The 21,522-nt window shown below is 52.8% G+C and overlaps 1 protein-coding gene across 1 annotated transcript; it reads left to right on the top strand.

Annotated features, from left to right (window-relative positions):
- Positions 1-10,505: 10,505 nt before the first annotated feature.
- On the top strand, positions 10,506-20,008 carry SFTPB (surfactant protein B). The gene is made up of 11 exons (XM_082672342.1): positions 10,506-10,596; positions 11,172-11,302; positions 12,173-12,244; positions 12,584-12,709; positions 13,294-13,446; positions 13,658-13,753; positions 16,786-16,957; positions 17,115-17,275; positions 18,100-18,180; positions 18,736-18,820; positions 18,947-20,008. Exons 1-10 carry the CDS (start codon positions 10,533-10,535, stop codon positions 18,796-18,798), a joined length of 1,119 nt encoding a protein of 372 aa, XP_082528468.1. The 5' UTR covers positions 10,506-10,532; the 3' UTR covers positions 18,799-18,820; positions 18,947-20,008.
- The last annotated feature ends 1,514 nt before the right edge of the window (positions 20,009-21,522 follow it).

Below are 21,522 nucleotides of genomic sequence, written 5' to 3'. Positions count from 1 at the left end.
CGAGCTCCTGGTGCCACAAAATGCAGGAGCTGGAAGAGACCCTAGAAATCACCAGATCCCACCCCCTCATTTACAGCTAAGTTAACCAAAGCCCAGAGAGGGCAGGACTCTACTCAAGGTCACACAGCAAGGTCAGGATTCCTGGTCCAGACCCTTGCTTTCTATGTATGTTACTTCTCAGAGGACATGACGTGGGGGGAGAAAAACTGGGGGGAGTTTGTGGCTGTTCAAGTTTGTTCCTATTTAGGTTTCCATCCTGCACTTGCCCAGAAGGGGTGCTTGTCCCACCTCAGGGGTCAGCACTTGGGCTTCACTCAGCAACAGGAACAGTCTCAGGCACCCCAAGTATCAGAAAGGACTTTGACAAGAAGGGGGAGTATCAGGAACCCCCATGAATCAGAACGTCCAAGCATCCCGACTGTGGTGCTTAACAGGAGAAAGTGCTAAGTGGCTGGGTAAACGGCTAATAATGCAAGAGTTGGTGTCATGGGGAAGTCCACGCACCAGCCCTTTGCAGGTACATCCACAGCCCTGGCAAATGAGAGCGGGTCCAGGACGACCTCCCAGAGTCCCTGCCGGTGCTTTACCATCACTGATCCCGTTCTGTTCTGAGACTCAGTGAGGAGTTCTATCAAAGCCAAAAGGGGTTGGGGGTTAACGCCCAGTTACCTTGCATTCAGCCCTGCACCCCCTTCTAACGCATTAGCATGTGGGCTCTGGAGGCGCTCTGCCTGGGTTCGGATCCTGGCTCCACCAGCTACTAGCTGTGCATGAAAGAGAAAAGGACCCTGGTCAAGTCCGTCACCCTCTCCCTAAAGTGCGTATAGTAATAGACCCTTCCTCCCAGGGTTGGTTTAATCATTAAAACATTTGGACCACTGCCTGGCATGTGATCGCTTAGCTATCATCATCATTTTTATTATTTTAAGCCTCAGCAGATATGATCTCTTTGCTTTAGCCCCCTTACGTGTGTCACCCAAGGGCCAGTATGGTAAAAGCAAGCAATGTAAGTCCTGGCGGTCCTGTGGGTAAGACTCCACGATTCCACTGCAGACGGCACGGGTTCGATCCCTGCTTGGGGTACTAAGATCCTGCTGTGTGCAGCTCTGGGGATGTCTGTGAAACATAGCAACATAAACCAGAAGCTGTAGTCAGAACATTCCAAAACTGGAATAGAGGATTTGGTCAGTCTGATGTGTGTTCTACAATTCAACTAAAACCTCTAAGGAACGTTTACGCGTGTCTTGTTCGAAACGTGCCCAAACACTTCCCTTCTTTCTACCTCTGTGTTGTGATAAACGTAGAGGTTTTTCTCTGACAGGTGAAGAGACTGAAGACCAAAGAGTTTGGGCTCTGGCCTGGGGGAGGTTTCAAATTTTGGATAATCAGAAACCTGATTATTGCATAAAGGGTTTTGCAATACCCTTTTATTTAACTGCAGTATAGTTGATTTACAATGTTGTGTTAATTTCTGCTGTTCAGAAAAGTGATTCAGTTACACACATATACATTTTTTTATATTCTTTTCCATTATGGTTTATCACAGGACAGTGAATATAGTTCCCTGTGCTATAGAGTAGGACCTTGCTGTTTATCCATTCTATTTATAATAGTTTGTGTAATGCTTTCTTTTTTCTTTTTTTGGGGGGCTGCATTGGGTCTCCGTTGCTGCACGCAGGCTTTCTCTAGTTGCAGTGAGCAGGGGCTACTCTTTGTTGCAGTGCACGGGCTTCTCATTGCAGTGGCTTCTCTTGTTGCAGAGCACGGAATCTAGGTGCACGGGCTTCAGTAGTTGTGGCATACAGGCTCAGTTGCTCCGCAGCATGTGGGATCTTCCCAGACCAGGGCTCGAACCCGTGTCCCCTGCATCGGCAGGCGGATTCTTAACCATTATGCCACAAGGGAAGTCCCATGTGTAATGCCTTTTTAAATGCATTTTTTACCTACGTATATTTCATTACAAGCTTGTTTTTCATTTTTTTATTTTTCATTTTGAAATAATTTTAGACGTAAGAAACATTGCAAAAATAGTAGAAAAAAATTTCTGAGTCCGCTTCACCTAGCTTTCCCAAATGTTAACATCTTCTATAACCTCAGCATAATTATCAAGACCAGGATATGAACACTGATACAACACTACTAACTTATCTCCAGACGTTATTCCAACTTTGTCAATTGCCCCACTGGGGTTCTCCTTCTACCCAGGATCCGATGCAGCCTCACACACAGCACTGAGTGGTCATGTCCCCTTCATCTCCTCCAGTCTGGAACAGTTCCCTCGAGCTTTGTCTTTCCTGATCATAACACATTGGAAGAGCGGTGGCCAGTTGTTTTGTAGAATGTTCCTCACTCTGGGCGTGCCTGGTGTTTTCCCATGATTAGACTGAGGTTCTGCATTTTTGGCACAAACACCGCAGAGGAGATGTTGTGTCCTTCTCAGCTCATCACGCCGGGAGCCACGTGAAGCGGATACATCTCATTCCTGCTAATGGGAACTTTCACCCCTTGGATATGGTGGTGCCTATCAGATTTATCCACTGGAAATTTACTCTCTTTCCCTTTGTAACTGATAAGTATTTTGTGGGGACATGTCTTGAGACTCTGAACCTAAGTCTGGTTTCTCATCATACTTTCCCCCACTAATTTTAACATTCATCGATGATTCTTTGTTACTTTTATTTTTTAATTTTTTATTGAAGCATAGTTGATTTACAATGTTCTGTTAGTTTCAGGTGTACAGCACCGTGAATATATATATGTGTATATATATATATTCTTTTTCATCTTCTTTTCCTTTATAGGTTATTACAAAATACTGAATATAGTTTCCTATGCTATACAGTAGGTCCTTGTTGGTTATCTATTCTATATATAGTAGTGTGTACATGTTAATCCCATCCTCCTAAATTATCCCTCCCCTCCCTTCCCCTTCAGTAATCATGTTTGTTTTCTATGTCTGTCTATTCATCAATGATTCTTGCCTGCAACAATGACTGTGTTGTTAGCCGAATGGTGATTTCCTATTTCCATCATTCCTTCTGCATTTATTCATTGGAATTCTTTTGTAAGGAAGAGCTTTCTCTTCTTCTTCATTTATTTATTTATGCAATTATTTATATCGATGTGGAGTCATGGTTATTTGCTTTATTCTAGGAGTTATAATATATTGCTATCATTATTTTGTTACTAAAATTGTCTCAGACTTGGCCATTGGAAGCCCCTTCAATGTGGCCCCCATGTCCTTTAGTTTCTGAGCACTTTTTCTAGCACAGCAAAATCTTCCAAGTTCATTTATATTTTCCCTGCTCCAGCCCTAGAATCAGCCATTTCTTCAAGGAGCCCTGAATTTTTTTTCTTCTCGTTAGTGAATGGTACTTGGAAACCAAGATCTAGAGGCCAGTATATGCATAGCTACTGGGGTATCATTATTGTTAGTCCCTTCCAGAGGACAAACGTAGGGAATATATGTCTGTATGCACACACACATACATATACACCTACATCTATTTCTATTTCTATATCTAACCATCTATGTGTGTAAAAGCATGAGCTCACACCAATTCCCCTGATTCCAATCCAACCTCACAGGGTGCATTCTAACCCTCCCCCTTTCCATTTTTGTTACTCCTCTTTCAACAGTAAAAGACCTGGTTCTCACTATCTATAATATATTTACTTATTTTCTTAATCATGGAATACACTTGAGATATTTTCAGGATTTGTGATGCTTTTTTCTGAAGTTTGTGTGATTTTAGTCAAATAATGAAATGCTAGTCCTACACTGTTACTGTTAAAGGTGAGGCAAGACAGCCCAGTGTTTAATTGGGTGGACTCTGGAAGCAAGCAGTCATTTAGTGTTTCCAAATCTCACCTTCCTTATATATAAAACAGAGATAATAACAATATCTAGCTCATAGGATTGTGGTGAGAATAACAGAGATAATGCATGTAAAGTGCTCAGCACACAGGAAATCCTGGATAAACAGCACACATTTTAATTAGCTATTTATTAGGAAATAGAGGAAATTTGTCTATTGGAATCTAATTGTTTTTATGAAAAGTTGACCCAGAATAGTTAGAGTTAATATGCGTAAAATAAGAAAGAGGTTGGGAGCTTTGAGGCTTGCGCAAAATTTTTTTCATATAGTTGTGATGAAACTGTTAATTTTCGTCCAGTAGGTGGCAGCACTTGTACCTTCGCCTTCGAGTGGGTTCCTGATGCGTCTAGATAATAGTGTCATCATAGCAGATCACCCAAGACTGCTGGAGACAGGAAGCAACTTCAGGATTAATATACTCATACGAGGGCTTCCCTGGTGGCGCAGTGGTTGAGAGTCCGCCTGCCGATGCAGGCGATACAGGTTCATGCCCCGGTCCGGGAGGATCCCACATGCCGCGGAGCGGCTGGGCCCGTGAGCCACGGCCGCTGAGCCTGCGCGTCCAGAGCCTGTGCTCCGCAACGGGAGAGGCCACAACAGTGAGAGGCCCGCGTACCGCAAAAAACAAACAAACAAACAAACAAACAAACTATATATATATATATGCTCATACGAACCACAACTTTAAAAAAGAAAAGAAAAGCCCACATCTAAGCAAGTCTGGGTAAGGAATTCAAGCAAGTCCACCCAAACCCTGCCCAGGCCACAGGGCATCTGCTCCCCCTAGGTGGGCACAGCTCAGGTCCCCCAGTCTCGGAACGTCGTCCCTGAGTGAGACTGGGGGTGGAGAACAAGCTGGACCAGACTTATTGAAGGTCTCAGCAAGGAGCTGGAGCAGGTTCTCAGGGCCCTGCCCCTTCATACTCTAGGGTCCCCAGACACTTATAAAGGGACGTGAATCCTCGTGTGCACCCTCACTGCCTCGGGTTACAGGTTAGAGTCTCCCTCTGAGGCAAGAAACAGAGACCCAGTCGACATGGTTGAAGAAGAGTTGAAGGAAGAGGATGCGGCCCCATGGGGGAATCCTGTGGCAATCCAACCACAGATCAAGACATTGACTCAGGGGACTTCCCTGGTGGCGCAGTGGTTAAGAATCCTCCTGCAGGGGACATGGGTTCCAGCCCTGGTCTGGGAAGATCCTACATGCCTTGGAGTAACAAATCCCGTGTGCCACAACTACTGAGCCCATGCGATACAACTACCGAAGCCCACGTGCTCTAGAAACCATGCTCTGCAACGAAAGAAGCCACCGCAATGAGAAGCCCACGCACCGCAACAAAGAGTAGCCCCTGCTCACCGCAACTAGAGAAAGCCCGCACACAGCAACGAAGACCCAATGCAGCCAAAAATAAATAATTTTTTTTTAAAAAAAGACATTGCCTCAGGAAATCAAAGTGGCTACACAGAGTCGCTGTCTCCTTTCACCGCCCTAGGGCTACCAGTCCTGCTTCCTGGAGTGGCAGGAGAGGGCAAGAGGTGGCCTGGGCTCTAATTCCAGATCTGCCACCTCCTAGGCGTAGGCCTTGACCAAGTTATTTACCCTTTCTGAACTTTAATTTCCCCATCTGGAAATTCCGTACAGCTTTGGAGTTTTCATGAGGACTGCGTGAGGTTATACTATAAAGTACTTAGAACTGAGCTGGGCATCAAGAAAATGCTCAACAAAACTCAGCTTTTATTTTTATTACCACAAATATTATTATTGTTATTTTATTTTCAAAATGAAAATAAAATGAAGAGAAATCATGAACTGCTTCATTATGCTTTCTGGTCCCCCTGTTTGCAGCCATTAGAGCTGCCCAAGACTGTGGCTTTCAGCAGCCTCCTCCCTCCCGGTGTGTTAGTTCTAATTCTAGATCGAGGCCTCTGACTGGCCCAGCGCATCTCTGTGCACCAGGCCATAGGCTAGGCTCCACCCCTATGGACATCTCCTTGGTCCAATCAGATTAGGCCGGTGGGGATGGAGGTCGAAAGGCCACTGAGGGCACCCAGCACCTTGGAAAGACATTCCTTCCAAAAGGTGGACAGCCAGAAATAGACCGGTAAAGTCAACCCACACGTAAAACATTTTTCAAAGATATGCACATGCTGTTGTGAACAAATTATAAATGTATTTAAAGGTGTCATTGAACATAGTAACTTTCTTAATTATTCATATTATTAACAATAGCATTATATGTATATATTATTATATTAATATATATTAATGATCATCATTAACTTTCTCAGTCAATATAACTTAAGGTTCAAATTTTACCATGTTGGTCTCCATAAAATGTCTTGATGGTAAAGTGTCTTCATCCTCAAAAATTTGGGATACAACCCCTCAATACTACATTGGGCTGCTTCAGGTCCACCTTCAAAGTAGCTGACTGAACCTTAAATCCCTGGACCAGCCCGCACTCCTACCTGGTTCCCTCACCTGGGGCTGCACAGAGGCGCTGGGGTCCCACTGGCCTGGGACCCATGCCCCTCCCCGCCCTAGGTCTCTGCCCGTGAGCATGCAGCCTGCAGTGCCTGGGTCCTGTGATTTTTAAGAGCACCTATAGGTGCTCCCCAGAGCATCATCCCCACTCCCAAAAAACATCTCCTTGGGTGGGAATGACCTGGGCAGTAGGGGAGGGGCATTCAACAACGATTCTGAGGATACAGTGATTCTCTGGTCCTCAGCAGGACACTAAGGAGGGATTGTAGCATCTAAAACAGAAACATAAGGCAGGCGTGTGGGATGAGTCTTGTGACTCAGGATAGGAGCCCACCTCCAGGCTCTGGGTTCCAGGGATGGGGCAGCTGCCCAACTGCTGGAACAGGGGCTGAGTCTGCAGCAAGGCAAGTTGATGACTCCAACTTCTCCCTGGGGTACAGCCTGCAGAGGAGAATTATCTCATTAACTATGGACAACTGCAATTCTGATCACCTCATCCTCTGCGTAAAATGTTTCACTGGCTCCCCAGCACCTTCCAGGTAACTCCCCCAACCTCTCAGCACAGCTTACACCATGCTAGGCACACACATGAGTTATCTTAACAGTACATCGCAGGAGTCTTGCACGTATTTTTGGTCCCATGTCAGATAAGGAAACCAAAGAGGCAAAGCGGCAGCCAAGATCAACTTCAGCTGAATGAAACCCACGCCTGTCTGGGCCCCTGGCCTGTGCCCACAGGCAGCACTCTGGAAGTCTGTTGAGTCAACGCCAAGGTTCTCAGCCTGAGTATATGGGAAAGCACATCTTACTTTGGGTCAGGCAAGCCCCTAGAACCAGGAATCCACAGTTCCTGATTCCCATCAGAGAAATGTTCTCATATCTGAAGTACCTCAAGAACAGTACTTACCATCATTACAAGCTGGGTTGGATGTTTGACACTATTTGGACACACAGCATCTCCTCCTTCTTCCTAATAATCACTCTAATTTCCTTTGGGGAATGATCCGACAGCTACCGTGTACAGGAACCCACCCTCCACTTCATAAGCCAAAAGTGTCACCCAAGTCTCCTGGTGCCAGACTTCCCTCTTACCATCTTAGAACAGCCAAAGGCAAGCCTCTGATCTAAGCTTGGCCAGTTGAACTTGCTTTCCTAGGAATCTGGCTTTGAAGCAAGAGACACAAAGACAGGGGAATGGTGGAAGTTCATTCATCCCAGTGACTGCACCTGGGCCAGACTGAAGTGCTATCCCTGCTTCTAAGACCCTCTGAGCTGGCTGGCTCCTGTCCAAGCTCTGTTCTAGGTCTTCCCTTCCACCCTGAGGCATCCATGGACATCTAATCACTTCCCTTTTCTTACTTTAGCCTGAGTCAGTTTCTGTTGCTTGCCATCGGTGAATCTGACTGATACACCAGCTCATGCTAAGGAAGAAAGAATTCCCCATTTCCCTACCACATTTGGGATCCAAAGGCCAGATGTGACCCTTCTACCGCTGGGTAATGAACTTCCTGAGATTCTTCACCAAAAAAAGGAAAGAAGTTTATAAAATTGGCTAACCGTCCACCAACTGGCAACTTCTGATCAGAACATAGTAAACCTGAGTTCACTTGACAAATGAGGTCACCTGGATGAAAAGGGAAGGGGGTTGGAATTTCAAGTGTTTATTCAACTCACGGGAAAAGCCCAGTGATTACCTACTCTCTATTGCAACATTCCTCAGATCTGTGAAGGGAACATAGCAGGGTCAAGCTCACGGCATCATCGGATGGAGGAAATGGTCAACATGGTCATTTATTTGTTTCCTTGTCCCTAACCATTTCCAGTTGTACGCAGAGCATTCTGGTCCTGCGGTACCTCAGGGACACGTGCCTAGGTTATTCACTATGACGGACATTTATCCCACTTTCTAGACAGGGTGGCTGGGGACAGGCAAGAGTTGGCTTGTGCGGTGTAGACTGTGGTGGGCTGTGGGCACGGTACTAGGCAGGAAGCATGAAGTGTGTAGCTTGGTCACAAGGAACTGGCCCTCAGAAATGTCAAATTGTCCACACGCCAGGAGGGGAGCCATCTCTTATTGACAAACTCAAGTTCATGGACTCTCAGATCGTGGGATGGCTGACAGAATGTTTCTCTGTTCTTTTCTACAGGATGGGAAATAGATGGGTCAGGAGGACAGCTGGCTGTACAGCAGATCCGTGCAGGCTCTATCTGTAGCCACGCCCCGTGAGAAGAGCCAAATTTTATTGTCTTTCTTTTCCGTGCTTTAAATTTATCTTTTATTGAAGTATAGTTGATTTACTATGTTTTGTAAATTTCTGCTGTACAGTAAAGTGACTCAGTTATACACATATATACATTCTTTTTAATATTTTTTCCCTTATCGTTTATCCCAGGATATTGAATATAGCTCCCTAGTCTATACAGTAGGACCTTGTTGTTTATCCATTGTTGTTTATCCTGTCCATCTTTCTCCCACCTCACTCAGGAGCCAAATCTTAATCAGAGAAGGCGGTGCCACTGGCGTCAGAACAAGAGGAACCAGGGACCCATCCCAGGGACCATGAGGCAGACGTCCTCACCCCTGCCCCAGGCCAGGTCAGCTTGGTCTACGGCTGGCTTTTTGTGTTTTCTTTATTTTTTTCCCCCGTGGATGCCAGCTCTCAAGGGTGTGGAGACACTGACCCCTCTTTGAGGATTTGATAGGAGCCATGGACCCACTACCCAGAAAACCCCACAGAACACACAGTTTTGTGTTCAGTGTGGTGGCTCTGAGACAATGCCATGTGTCCACCTCCATGTCGCTTTCCCCTGGGCACACGGGCACATGAGGTCCCCCAGCCCTCCCGCGGTTAAGCGGGACAGTGTGATGGAATCCTGGCCCGTGAACTGGAGGCAGAAATGAAGGCCACTCCCAGGCCTGACCCCCAACTCTCCCCTCCCTCTCTCCCCCTCTTTCTCTCTGTGCCCTGCTGGCCAGATGCGGAGGATCCAGGGGAGGACCCCGAGCCCTGGGGGACAGAAGAGCAGGCAGAGGGAGGGGCCTGGGCTCCTGAGTGACTGCGTGGACCAGAGCCTCACCTCCTGAGCCAGCCTGCTCTGTGCTGTGAGAAGGAAGCAGGGGCCATGGGAAGCCCCCGTGACAGCACTTAGACACCCTGACCGACACCCCCAGAGGCAGCCATCCGCAGACCCCGCCCCCTGCAGCGCGGGCCGCCCTGAGTGTGCCCTGTGTGGCTCCTTTGTTTACCACTCACTAAACTACAAGCACCTCCTGTCCCACCTTCTTGGGCGAATACAAGTCATGGGGTCCCCATCTTTGTCACACGTTTACACGCCACACTCTTGGTCATACCAGCCAGGGCTTGAGGCCAACAGAAACTGCTCGAGTCCTTGTGTGACTTTGAGGGAGTCCCTGGGCCATCCTGAGTCCATCGGTGCTGGTCCCCACCCTGCCCACGCCCGTGAGCTTCCGCTGGAGAGGGCACCCCAGGACTCAGCCACGCTGGTGGCCATGAGCCAACGCCCGACTCGCTGCTCTCGGCCCTCACGTCTGCCCCTCGGGGGTGGTGAGCTTGTCCTTGGGTGTGCGTTGTTTCAGGGGGGCCTGGCCTGGCAGCTGCAGAGGCTTCTTCCTCCTGAACGGAAAGGATAAGGGGAGGGGGGGCGGGGTAGGTGGCCTTGGAGGGTTCCCAGTCTGCCCCTCCGGTGCTTGCCCTGGGTCAAGAGGCAGGCAGGAAGCTCTTAAGAGCAATTGCTCCAGAGCAGAGGAGGGCTGAGAGGCCTGGGGGAGAGATGGGAGTTGAGGGGAGTCACCCTGGCTGCCCCGGTCCTGCCTCAGTTTCCCTTCCATAACCCAGAGAGATGGGACCAGATGTGAAGACTCAAGAGCCCCCTGGCTGGAGGGATTCCAGGCCCATGGGGGATAGGATGTGGCTGTGCAGGGGTTCCCAGGGGAGCAGGACATCAGGCAGGAGCCAGGGTGGGGTGGGGGCTGGCAGGAGTGTCACTGCTGGGAAGAGGAGGGGATCAAAGCAAAGCACCTGGAGGGCCCTCCAGGGCAAAGGCAAACACTGAGGTCACGGCTGCTCCCACAGGGCTCTGTTCCCACGCCCCAGCCCCCAGCTATAAGGGCCCCACCCCAGGCAGGGTGTCCACACTGTGGAGAAGCCATGGCCACGTCGCACCTGCTGCCGTGGCTGTTCCTGCTGCCTGCGCTCTGTGGGCCGGGCACTGGTGAGTCTCCCCAGCCTCTCCTCACCCCACTCGTCACCCCGGGGCCAGGTGTGGAGGGGGCACCACGACCTCCTCCACCACTTACTGAGCCCTGGCTCTGTCCCACGCATTATCCTCAGTCTGTACCTCGTCCTAGTTTTAAAGATGAGGAGGGTTTTTTGTTTTGTTTTGGTTTGTTTTATGGTACGCAGCCCTCTCACTGTTGTGGCCTCTCCCGTTGTGGAGCACAGGCTCCGGACGCGCAGGCCCAGCGGCCATGGCCCACGGGCCCAGCCACTCCACGGCCTGTGGGATCTTCCCGGACTGGGGCACGAACCCGTGTCCCCCGCATCGGCAGGCGGACTCTCAACTACTGTGCCACCAGGGAAGCCCGATGAGGGGGTTTTGACTCAGAGAAACTCCAGGGCTTGTCCAAGGTCGCACAGCTGGCAGGCACTATAGCAGGTAGAACACAGAGCCGTCCGACTCCAGCATGTTTAACAGTCATGCGTCCCAGTAAAATTGGGTTTGGAGGTTGGGTGAGGCCAGGGTGCCAGGTGTGGCTCGGATCCCAAGGTTGCTCTGGCCCCAAACAGCAGCTGTCGGGACCACCTCATCCCCGGCCTGCGCCCAGGGCCCCGAGTTCTGGTGCCAAAGCCTGGAGCAAGCATTGCAGTGCAGAGCCCTAGGGCACTGCCTGCAGGAAGTCTGGGGACATGTGGAAGCTGTGAGTACCACCCAAGGATGTACCGAGACCAAAGGTCTTGGGATAGAGGGTCCTGGGTAGGCTCTGGATGGGATTGGAGCCCCTGTAGGGGATGGGAGGGGATGGGATAGGATGGGATGTGATGGAATGTGTTGGGGGGGAAGGGATGGGATGGGTTGGGGGGAAGGGATGGGATTGATGGGATGGGATGGGATGGGTTGGGGGGGAAGGGGTGGGATGGGTTGGGGGGAAGGGATGGGATTGATGGGATGGGATGGGATGGGATGGAAGGGGATGGGATAGGATGGGATGTGATGGGATGGTTTAGGGGGGAAGGGATGGGATTGATGGGATGGGTTGGGATAGGATGGGATGGGATGGGACAGGATGGGTTGTGATGGGATGGGTTGGGGGGGAAGGGATGGGATTGATGGGATGGGTTGGGATGGGATGGGATGGATGGGATGGGATGGGATGGGACAGGATGGGATGTGATGTGATGGTCTGGGGGGGAAGGGATGGGATTGATGGGATGGGTTGGGATGGGATGGGATGGGATGGGACAGGATGGGATGTGATGGGATGGGTTGGGGGGGAAGGGATGGGATTGATGGGATGGGTTGGGATGGGATGGGATGGGATGGGACAGGATGGGATGTGATGGGATGGGTTGGGGGGGAAGGGATGGGATTGATGGGATGGGATGGGATGGGATGGGATGGGATGGGACAGGATGGGATTGATGGGATGGGTTGGGATGGGATGGGATGGATGGGATGGGATGGGATCGTGGGCAGTTGCCTGTGTCTTGGAGCACCCCATCAGCCTCAGCCACCTGAGCTGGGAGCATGGCCTCCACTCATGTGCCCCAAATTGGGGCCCTCTCCTCAGGCTGACCTGTGCCAGGAATGTGAGAACATCACCCACTTTCTCATCAAGATGGCCAAGGAGGTCATTTCCCAGGTAATGAGGCCCAGACCCTGGACTGAAGCTTGGGGATTAAGAGAAAGAGAAGCGGTTAGCCCCATAAAGGAGGCCTCTCTAGCTTGGGGGTGATCCCAGGTGCCTCCTGGCCGGGAGAGGGCTCTGGAGGTGAGCTCAGCAGCACAGCCAGAGACGGTCTTTCCTGAGGGGAGCAGCCACGTCTGCGCCCAAGTGTGCGGCTCACTAGCCCCCTCCCAACTCCGGGGCCCTGGGCAAAGGTGGCCATTCGGGTGGGCGATGGCCCCGTGTCCAAGGGCTCAGGCGGGGCAGACCTCAGAGAGGCCAGGCTGACAGTCCCCTCTCCCGCCTGCCTCCCAGGACACGATACGGGAATTCCTGCAGCACGAGTGTGACGTCTTCCCGCTGAAGCTGCTGGGGTCCCAGTGCCACCTCATGCTGGACACCTACTTCCCACTGGTCATCAGCCACTTCCAGAGCCACATGGTGAGGCCCTCCTGCCTCGCCTCCATCCTGCCTCCTGCACAGCCTTCACGCCCTCCCTGTCCCTGAGTTACCCCCGCACGTGGCAGCCCACCCCCTGCCCACACGGGGTGCAGGAAACTCAGTGCTCCTCGGCCTGTACCCAGGTGACAGCGCCTCCCACTCAGCTGTACACGGTGGGCCTGCACGCTCTCAGGCGCCGGCACACACCCTCGAACCCTTCGCACAAACACTCGGCCACACACTCACTGCACACAGTCTCACGCAACACCTACGCCGTCTACACGCTCACACGACAAACGCACTCTCACGTACTTACACTCACTCATTCTCACAAACATCCACGCTCACACTCGTTCACACACATCCCCAGACATGTGTCCCAAAGTCCCCACTTGACCCCCTCTCTGCCTTTGGTCTCCTCTCTCACCCCAACGGAGTCCTAAACCACAGCCCCAAACCAGCCTGCTTCCCCCATTCCAGGCCTAAAGGCAGTTACCTGGTGCCTGGGTCCTTGAGCCAGACGGAGGGGGAGTGGGGTCCCCTCCCCCGTCCCAATCACCTTCTCACCCTGCGTTGTGCCCTAGAACCCGAAGGCCATCTGCGGGTCCTTGGGCCTGTGCAAACGCGGGCAACCAGAGCCAGGGCAGGAGCCAGAGCCATCAGGCCCCCTGCAGGACAAGCTGGTCCTCTCCATGCTACCTGGGGCCCTCCAGGAGAGGCCCGGGCCGCAGACACAGGTGAGATGGAGATCCAGAGAGCGAGGGCCATGGCCGAGGCCCTGGATCACTTGGCCTGGGAGGGGCAGCGTTGGGAAGGGGACCAGCAGCTCCAGGCAGGGCCTACGGCACAACCAGGAGGCGGGGACACGGAAGGGGCGGCGAGTCGGGCGAGGCAGAGCCCGGAGGAGCCTTCTGTCCAGCTTGCCTCCAGCGCGCTTCTCTCCCCCAGGATCTCTCCGAGCAGCGGTTATCCATTCCCATGCCCCTTCGCTTCTGCTGGCTCTGCAGGAATATGATCAAGTGGATCAAAGCTAAGATTCCCAAGGTGAGGCATCCGGGGCCACGAGGCCACCCACACCTCCACTTCCCCCCACCCCTCCTCATATGCCCACCAGGGGCCAGCTGGCTGCATTGTCCCCCCAAGGGACCCTGGCACTCAGGCTGGGCCTGGTAGGTGCCAGGCCTAGGGCCTGTTCAACGACTGTGGGGGATTCCTTGGCGGTCCAGTGGTTAGGACTCGGCACTTTCACTGCCGTGACCCAGGTTCAATCCCTGGTCCGGGAAACTAAGCTCCCTCAAGCCACGGGGGAGAAAAAAAACAAACAGAAATAAAACCACTGTGAGGCCCCGACTGTGTGCCAGGTACTATGCCAGGTGTCAAAGTACAGAAAAGAATCTCAGTCATCTTTGTAGAAACGGTTCTTTCATTTTACAAAAGGAGAATTTCCGCAGATGGACACTCCATCCCTGCCTGCCCCAAACCTGGGGTCTTCCAGACCTGTAGTGACCATCACCCAACAGCCCTGCCCTGAAATGGGGCCCAAGTGAGGAGACGCCCTGCCCTGTCGGCCCTTCCAGATGAGGGCATCCCCACCCTTCTGAGTTTACGTTGTGGTGGGAGAGATTTCTTTCAGGTAGTGGTTAGTTCAGAGCAGAGAATTAAAACAGATGAGGGGAGGGACAGTGATGGAGGAGGAGGTTTAGGATGGTCGTCAGGGGGCATCTCTGAGGAGGTGATGGCTAAGCTGAGGCCTGGAGGATGACAAGGACCGACGGGCAAAGGGCCTCGAGCAGAACGAGCTTGGTCAGCTGTGTGGCTGCCTCAGGTGGGCTCCGGGAGAGTGGTCGGCGGGCCCGGGAGAAACACCGGAGCCAAGTGCAGGAACGCTGGGCCTTCTTCTGAACACAGTTCACAGCTGTGGAAGGGTTTCAGGCAGGGGGAGGCCGTGACTGGATTGACACTGCAGCAAGATCGAGCTCTTACGGTTTGAAGAATGAATTGGGCGGATGGGAGCGAATAATGAGAGTGAGGAGGTGATTGCAGAAATGGGGGGGTGGAGCTAGGAGGGGGACTGGGGACGTGTCTGGAACGGGGGCTCTGCAGGACTCAGCGATGGATGGGACCTGGGGAGTGGGGACGAGAGAGGAATCGGCAATGACGCTACGGACTTTGGCGTGAGCCGTGGGTTCTCTGGAATGGCCCCAGCTGAGATGAGTAGATTTGAGAAGAAACAGGTCTGGGCAGAAAAATCATGAGTTCTCTCCTGGCCGTGCAATACTCCTGTGCAACAGGCAAGAGGAGGCGACAAGTAGGCAGCCAGATCCCCCAGCCAGGTCCAGAGACATCAGTCCGAGAGTCGAGGCTACAGACAAGATTGAAATCCAAGGGAACGGTTGGGATCATACAGGGACGTGGTGTGGACCAGGTCGAGGAGAAGGAAGCCCGGTCCAAGCAAAGGGAAACACCAGAGAAAGAACCTGAGGAGGGACAGCCAGGGAGGTGGGGACACCACGGCATGAGGGTCACAGAGGCTGAGAGAAGAAAGCATTTCAGCAAGGAGGGAGCAGTCATCGGGCCCCAGAGCTGCTGAGGGATTGACAACACATGTCCAGGGGGATGCTGTGACCTTGAGAGCTGTTTTGGAGGAGTTACAGGGACCAAAGTGTAGCATTGAGTATTGACAACTCTTTCATGACGTTTTTCTGGGAAGGGGAGGGGAGATGGGTGAGACTCTTTTTAGAAGTTATTTATTTATTTGTTTGTTTGTTTGTTTATTTATTTATTTATGTATTGGCTGCTCTGGGTCTTAGTTGCGGCTCACGGGATCTTCGTTGCCGCATGCAGGATCTTCGTTGCGGTGTGCAGGATCTTTAGTTGTGGCATGCGAACTCTTAGTTGCAGCATGTGGGATCTAGTTCCCTGACCAGAGATGGAACTCAGACCCCCTGCATTGGGAGCACGGAGCCTTAGCCACTGGGCCACCAGGGAAGTCCCGGGGTGAGGCTTTTTAATGAGAGAAGCTATTTTAGCGTGTTCACATGCTAAGAGACCAATGGGCAGGAGGGAATAGCAATGAGGCAGGACAGAGAGGGGGATGCAGAGGTGAAGCACGTGTGCAGGTGGGGGCAGGGTGGACCCAATGCACAAGGAGATGGGCCAGCTTTTGACAGAGCAGGGATACCTCGTCAGAGCAGGAGGGGAGGCCGAGTGTGGGATCTGATGCAAGCAAATGGGTACATTTGGTGAGATGTGCCATTTGGAATGTGTCACATCCCAGAGAAGTACACGTCCCTCTGCCCTACTCCTTCCTCGGCCTTTCTGGTGCTAGGGGACAGCGGAGTGTTGCAAGCAGGAGCAGGGCCCAGGCCAGCCTGCCGCATATAGGTTCTTTTATTTTTAATTGAAGTATTGTTGAGGTACAGTATTATACATTACAGGTGTACGATATAGTGATTCACAAAACTTTGAAAGGTTATATGCCATTTATAGTTATTATAAAATATCGGCTATATTCCCTGAGATGTGCAATATGTCCTTGTAGCTTATTTCATGCATGTAAGTTCTTGGCTGTATGAATAAGGGTGCAGAGGGAGGAGCGTGCCTGCCGCCTCTCTCCTTGCCACTCAGCTGGGAGGTTGTGTTTGGAATCAAGGGTGAGGTGGGGAAACTCCTGGCTTCCCCCAGGGACTCCTGAAACCGCAGGCTCTGGAGCACAGACGGGAGCGGGGAAGCACAGCACGCCCGAGTCAGGAGGGAGAAGACCCAGGTCCGGTTCTGCCACTGCCCCAGGCTGCCATGTGGCCTTGGCAATGCCCACCTCTCTGGGCAACTCTGGAATTTCAGCAATTCCAGACTCTTTGAAGTCAAAGGTGGGTCCATGGCCTGAGTCTTGCACCAGCTCAGTGATTCTGGGCAAGTCCCCTGGAGTCTGTGATGCTCAGGGTCCTTAACTGTAAACAGCATAATAATTCTCCAAGGGAACAAGGTAAGGTCTACAGAGTACCAGCTAGTGCTGGGCACTGACTAGGTCTTTCAAGAGAAGGTCCGACCCTGCCCTCTCTCGGCCCTCACCCCAGGGTATGCTGGTACAAGTGTGCCACAGGGTAGCCCCGGTGGCGGGCGGCATCTGCCAGTTCCTGTCCAAGCACTATGTCGGCACCCTAATAAACACACTGCTGGACCGCGTGCTGCCCCAGCTGCTCTGCGGCCCCACCCTCCGGTGCTCCAGCGAGGACGGAGCTGGCCCAGGTGAGCCTGCAGTCCCAGCCCCTGCCCATCGCCCACTCTCAGCCCTCCCCACCCTGGCCCTGCACGACCCTCTCCCTCCCAGGTGCCCCTGCACTGCACCAATGAGGACAGGAACTGAATACTCTGCAGGGCATCCTTGACTGTTTTTTCTCTCTAGCCCTCACCACTCTGGGGTCCCTGCCAGGAGAATGGCTACCGCAAGACACTGAGTGCCAGCTCTGCGTGTCTGTGACCACCCAGGCAGGGAAGAGCAGCGAGCAGGCCATGCCACAGGCAATGCGCCAGGCCTGCCTGGGCTCCTGGCTGGATAGGCAGAAGGTGAGGGACAGGCACATCAGGGGCTGCCGGTGGTGGAGGGTTGAGCCCAGGAAAGGCTTCCCAGCCAGAGATACGCTGAGATACTCCCCCCGCTCTCAAGGAGCTCAGACAGGCAGACGGGACGCGGGTCAAACAGTGGTGGCGCTGTAACTTAGGGCAAAACCCGCTAAGGTCAGGAGCTGTCTCTGGACAAAGGGTGTGGGCTCTGGAGGACCAGCAGGCCTCCCTCACGGACCAGGAGGGAGGCCCGGTCATCTACCAGGAGATGAGTAATGCCAGGGCCGGCAGGAGCCCGAGAGGGCCTGGCCGTCTCTCCAGGGTCCCAGTCCTGTCCCAGAGCCAACCCTCCTCCCGGTGTGACTCAGTGGGGACCAACCCCCCTGCAGGAGAGGGCTGGGCCCGAAGCCCTGGAGTCCCGGTACTCAGAGTGGGCGACAAGCCCGCTGGCTCCCGTCCCAGGAGGCCGCTTTCTACATGGTCCTCCCTACTGCCCATCACATCAGGTCTCCAAGACCACATGAGCTTTAGGATGCCTTCCAGAAATGATATTTAGGGGGAGGGGGAAAAAGGGGATGAGATTCTGCCCCTGTGCCTCCACCTCCAATGTCCCTGGCTCTCCTGGCAGAAACCCCCATTTCAGCCCACAGCGGCTTGTTCAGAGTCTTATAGCTGGAGCTGCTCAGTGGGGACTGAGGGCTGGACCTACACGAGGTCGGGGGGAGCCCTGGAGTGATCCATCTAAGTGGGGAGGCCTGGACAGCCAGGTAGGGGAGCCCTGCCCTGGGCCTGGGCCCACCCCACCCTGTGTCTGTCTCCTTCCTCAGTGTGAGCAGTTCGTGGAGAAGCACGCACCCCAGCTGCAGACCCTAGTGTCCGGGGGCTGGGATGCCCACACCGCCTGCCAGGTACACCCACCCTTCCCAGCTGATCCCGGGACTTTCCTCAGCTCCAGGACCCCCACCCTCTCCGGTCCATGGTCCTCAAGGGCCCCATTCCCCCGGGTGAGGGGCAGCCCCAGGAGCACAGGCCCCCAACTGGGACATGCCCTCGTATGTTTTACGATAGAAAAGGCAGTCTCAGAGAAGTCGAGAGAAAGCCACAAAAGAATGAAAAAGAGGCGTACGGGAAGGGAGAGGGCAGCTTTAAGGAGTGTGGTTTGATGTGCATTCTGGGATGGGGGGTGTTCACTGAGCAATGTCTGCTTGATGTACCAAGTGAGAATCTTGGGGCAAGCATCCCACCTCCTCCAGCTCTAAACCCAGAAGGCCTGTGGCTCAGGGAGTGGCCCAAGGAGTCCACGAGGTCACATCCAGAGCTCCCACCAGGTGGCAGGTGGAGTGAGAGCCGCCCCTTCCAGGAGGAGATTCCCTAACATCCTCAGAGCTAGGAATGGGGCTGGGGGGGGTGGTGGTGGTGGTGGTGTTGCAAGCCCTCAGGCCTTAATGCTGTCCCTGTGGCAGGCCGTGGGGATGTGCATGACCCTGATCAGTCCTCTCCAGTGGGTCCACAGACCCGACTTCTGATGAGAAGTCAACGCCATGCCAGGTGAGTCCAGGCCCCCAGCTGACGGGAGTGTGGGCAGGTCCTCCTCCCATCAGGAGGGGAGCCCCTCTGTCCCCAAGCAGGAAAGGACAGCCACTGATTCTGCCTGCTCCCTCCTCCTCTTCACAGGACAAACTCGAGGCTCCTGAGGGCCCCTGGCAGCACCTTCACCAGAAGGACCTCTCTCGAACCTGCTCACCCCTCTGCCCAGAATCCCTGTGGCGCTCAGTGCCAGGCGCAGCTCCCAGCTCCCTCGCCCTGGCCCAGCCCTCAGGGGAGCTTCCGTGCCTGCCTGAGGCTTCCCCCTAACAGCTCACCCTCTGCACTCTTCAGTCTTGGATGTGTTTAGACCAAGGCCAGCCTTTCCTGAAACTCAGGGGAAATCAGACTTTGCTGCCCGAAGATGACACCCCCTCAGAGGCCAGGAACTCCGCCCTCACCTGTCTCCCCACTCCTGAGACACATCCCTCTCTCCCTCCCTGTCATTCGGTCAGAGGTCTGCACCTTAGGACGGAGGGGTGGGTCAGATGCAGCCTCTGTTGCCAGGTGCCTCCAGGCAGCGAAGTGCCCCTGAGAGCAAACCTGGTCAACTTTACAATTCTCCCCAGAGCAAGACCCCAACACAAAGGTCATTTATTCATTTCTTCACTCATTTTTAAAAAATGCAGTGAGTGCCTGTGGCCAGGCCACATTCTAGGGGCAAGGGCCAGAGCTGTGAATAAAGGAGTGAGCCCGCTGCCCTCCTGCAGCTCACACCCCGGGGCCAGCCTCTTCCATCTGCAGGTCAGGGGGAAGCCCGGCCTGCTCCCCAAATCCTCAGCCTGGTCTGTTCTATCTCTAACCACAGCCTGCAACCAGAGCCACTTCCGTCCACTCTGGGTGTGAGGCACGGCCAAGGCTGCATCTTCTGGAGAGGGTCTGCAGAGGGGGTTTCCAGGCCGGGGCCACCTTCACACACTACCTGAGCCCGCCTCACTCTCACAGGGTAGAGATCTCCCCAGGGCTGGGCCGAGGGGATCTCATTGTGGGCCCCAGCGCTTCTCCAAGTCCTGGCTGCAAGAGGACAGCAGGGGAAAAGCTGGGCCCTGCCTCACTCCGATCTCCACGTGCACAAGATCCTAGCTTTTCTAATTATTCTGCTAACACTTTCACAAAATTCAAGATTCAGAAGAATAAAAAATGGGAACATGAAGTACCAGAAAAGATAGACATGTGAAATCCTTAAACTTTCTTTAAACATCAGGAAGTCCCTGGTGTGGTCAAAGGTGAGCACAGCAGTGCTCAAGCCTGGTGGAAGGTGATTGGGCATTTTCAGTATTTGAACATTTTCCTGCTTAAGAGCTGTTGTTGCTTTTTGTAAGGTTGAACTCCCAATTTTTGTTTGAAATGCCAGGGTGACTCGATTCCTGCTGTGATTTACCTCCTCAAAGCTCACTTGGGGCTGGTCCCGCTGGGGATCAGTTCCCAGGTAATACAGCAACCATAGGGATGTTAACAAAGTGCTATCTCCTTGTCCTAAAAGAAGACACTGCCCTTTAAGACGCTGCAGAAGCTGCAGCCTTACCCTCCTTCACGACGGAGAAATACATGCCTATGTCACCCCTCCCTCCTGTAACTGCTTCCAGGCTGGCCCCCACCTGTTACCCTCCCCCCTCCCAAAGAGCCCACCCACTGTGATGAAGTGAGGTTGTTAGGGTACCCCAAACCCAAAATATACAAAAAAAAAAAAAACCCACCAAATTAATTAACCTTTAGCATTAAAGACCTAAATGCCTGGAAGTGTCCCTTCACTTAATAAAAGAACTTTTATTATGTTTCCTATTATAAAAGAAATACATGTTTATTGTAGAAAATTCAGAAATTGCAGACCAAAACACAGTTGAAATTACCCACAATCCTACCAATTCCAGGAGAGCTATAGTGGATGTAGACTTTGACCCTGAACTACAGACTTTTTCAATCCATTTGCCCACCCTTTGGCTCCACCCTGAATGGCTCCACCATTCGAGCACCAGGAAGAGCTTTTTTTTTCTTTTTGCGGTACGCGGGCCTCTCACTGTTGTGGCCTCTCCCGTTGCGGAGCACAGGCTCCGGATGCGCAGGCTCAGCGGCCATGAGCGGGCCCAGCCGCTCCGCGGCATGTGGGATCTTCCCGGACCGGGGCACGAACCCGTGTCCCCTGCATCGGCAGGCGGACTCTCAACCACTGCGCCACCAGGGAAGCCCAGGAAGAGCTTTTTATACAGCCTGCGCTTGGGGTAGGGAAGATTGACACAAACCCTTGGCCTCTGAATTTGAACTTTTAAGTAAATCTTTTTGTAAATCTATAGCAGACTATTGTCTTGAAAGCCATTATTTCAATTACAAGACTAAGGTCCCTGAGAGAAAAGAGTGTTTTAAATTTTGCAAAAAAGCTTGGTTGGGAAGATGAAGAGTGACAGCCTGAAGGACGGGAGGCACTAACAGTTTATCCCAAAAGCAAGTGTGGGAATGAGCTCCTGATAATGGAAGAGGAGGCTTCACTCAAAAGGTCAGGAGTCAACCATCTATGGGAGGAGAGAAGTGGCTACAGCTGAGACTCAGGGTGGGGGGCCCTGAGACATTCCCAGCACCCTGCACCCCAGAGGAAGGTAAGAAGGAAAAGCCCCAAGAGGGGTTTGTGTCCCATAGCAGTAGAGGGGCTCGTTCTTCAGTTGCCAGGGTGC

The sequence above is a fragment of the Grampus griseus genome (genome assembly GCF_964374135.1).
Source record: "Grampus griseus genome assembly, chromosome: 15".
In the NCBI taxonomy this organism is placed as follows: domain Eukaryota; kingdom Metazoa; phylum Chordata; class Mammalia; order Artiodactyla; family Delphinidae; genus Grampus; species Grampus griseus.
Note: the sequence above shows the minus strand (reverse complement) of the source record. Positions and strands in the feature narration are given on the sequence as shown.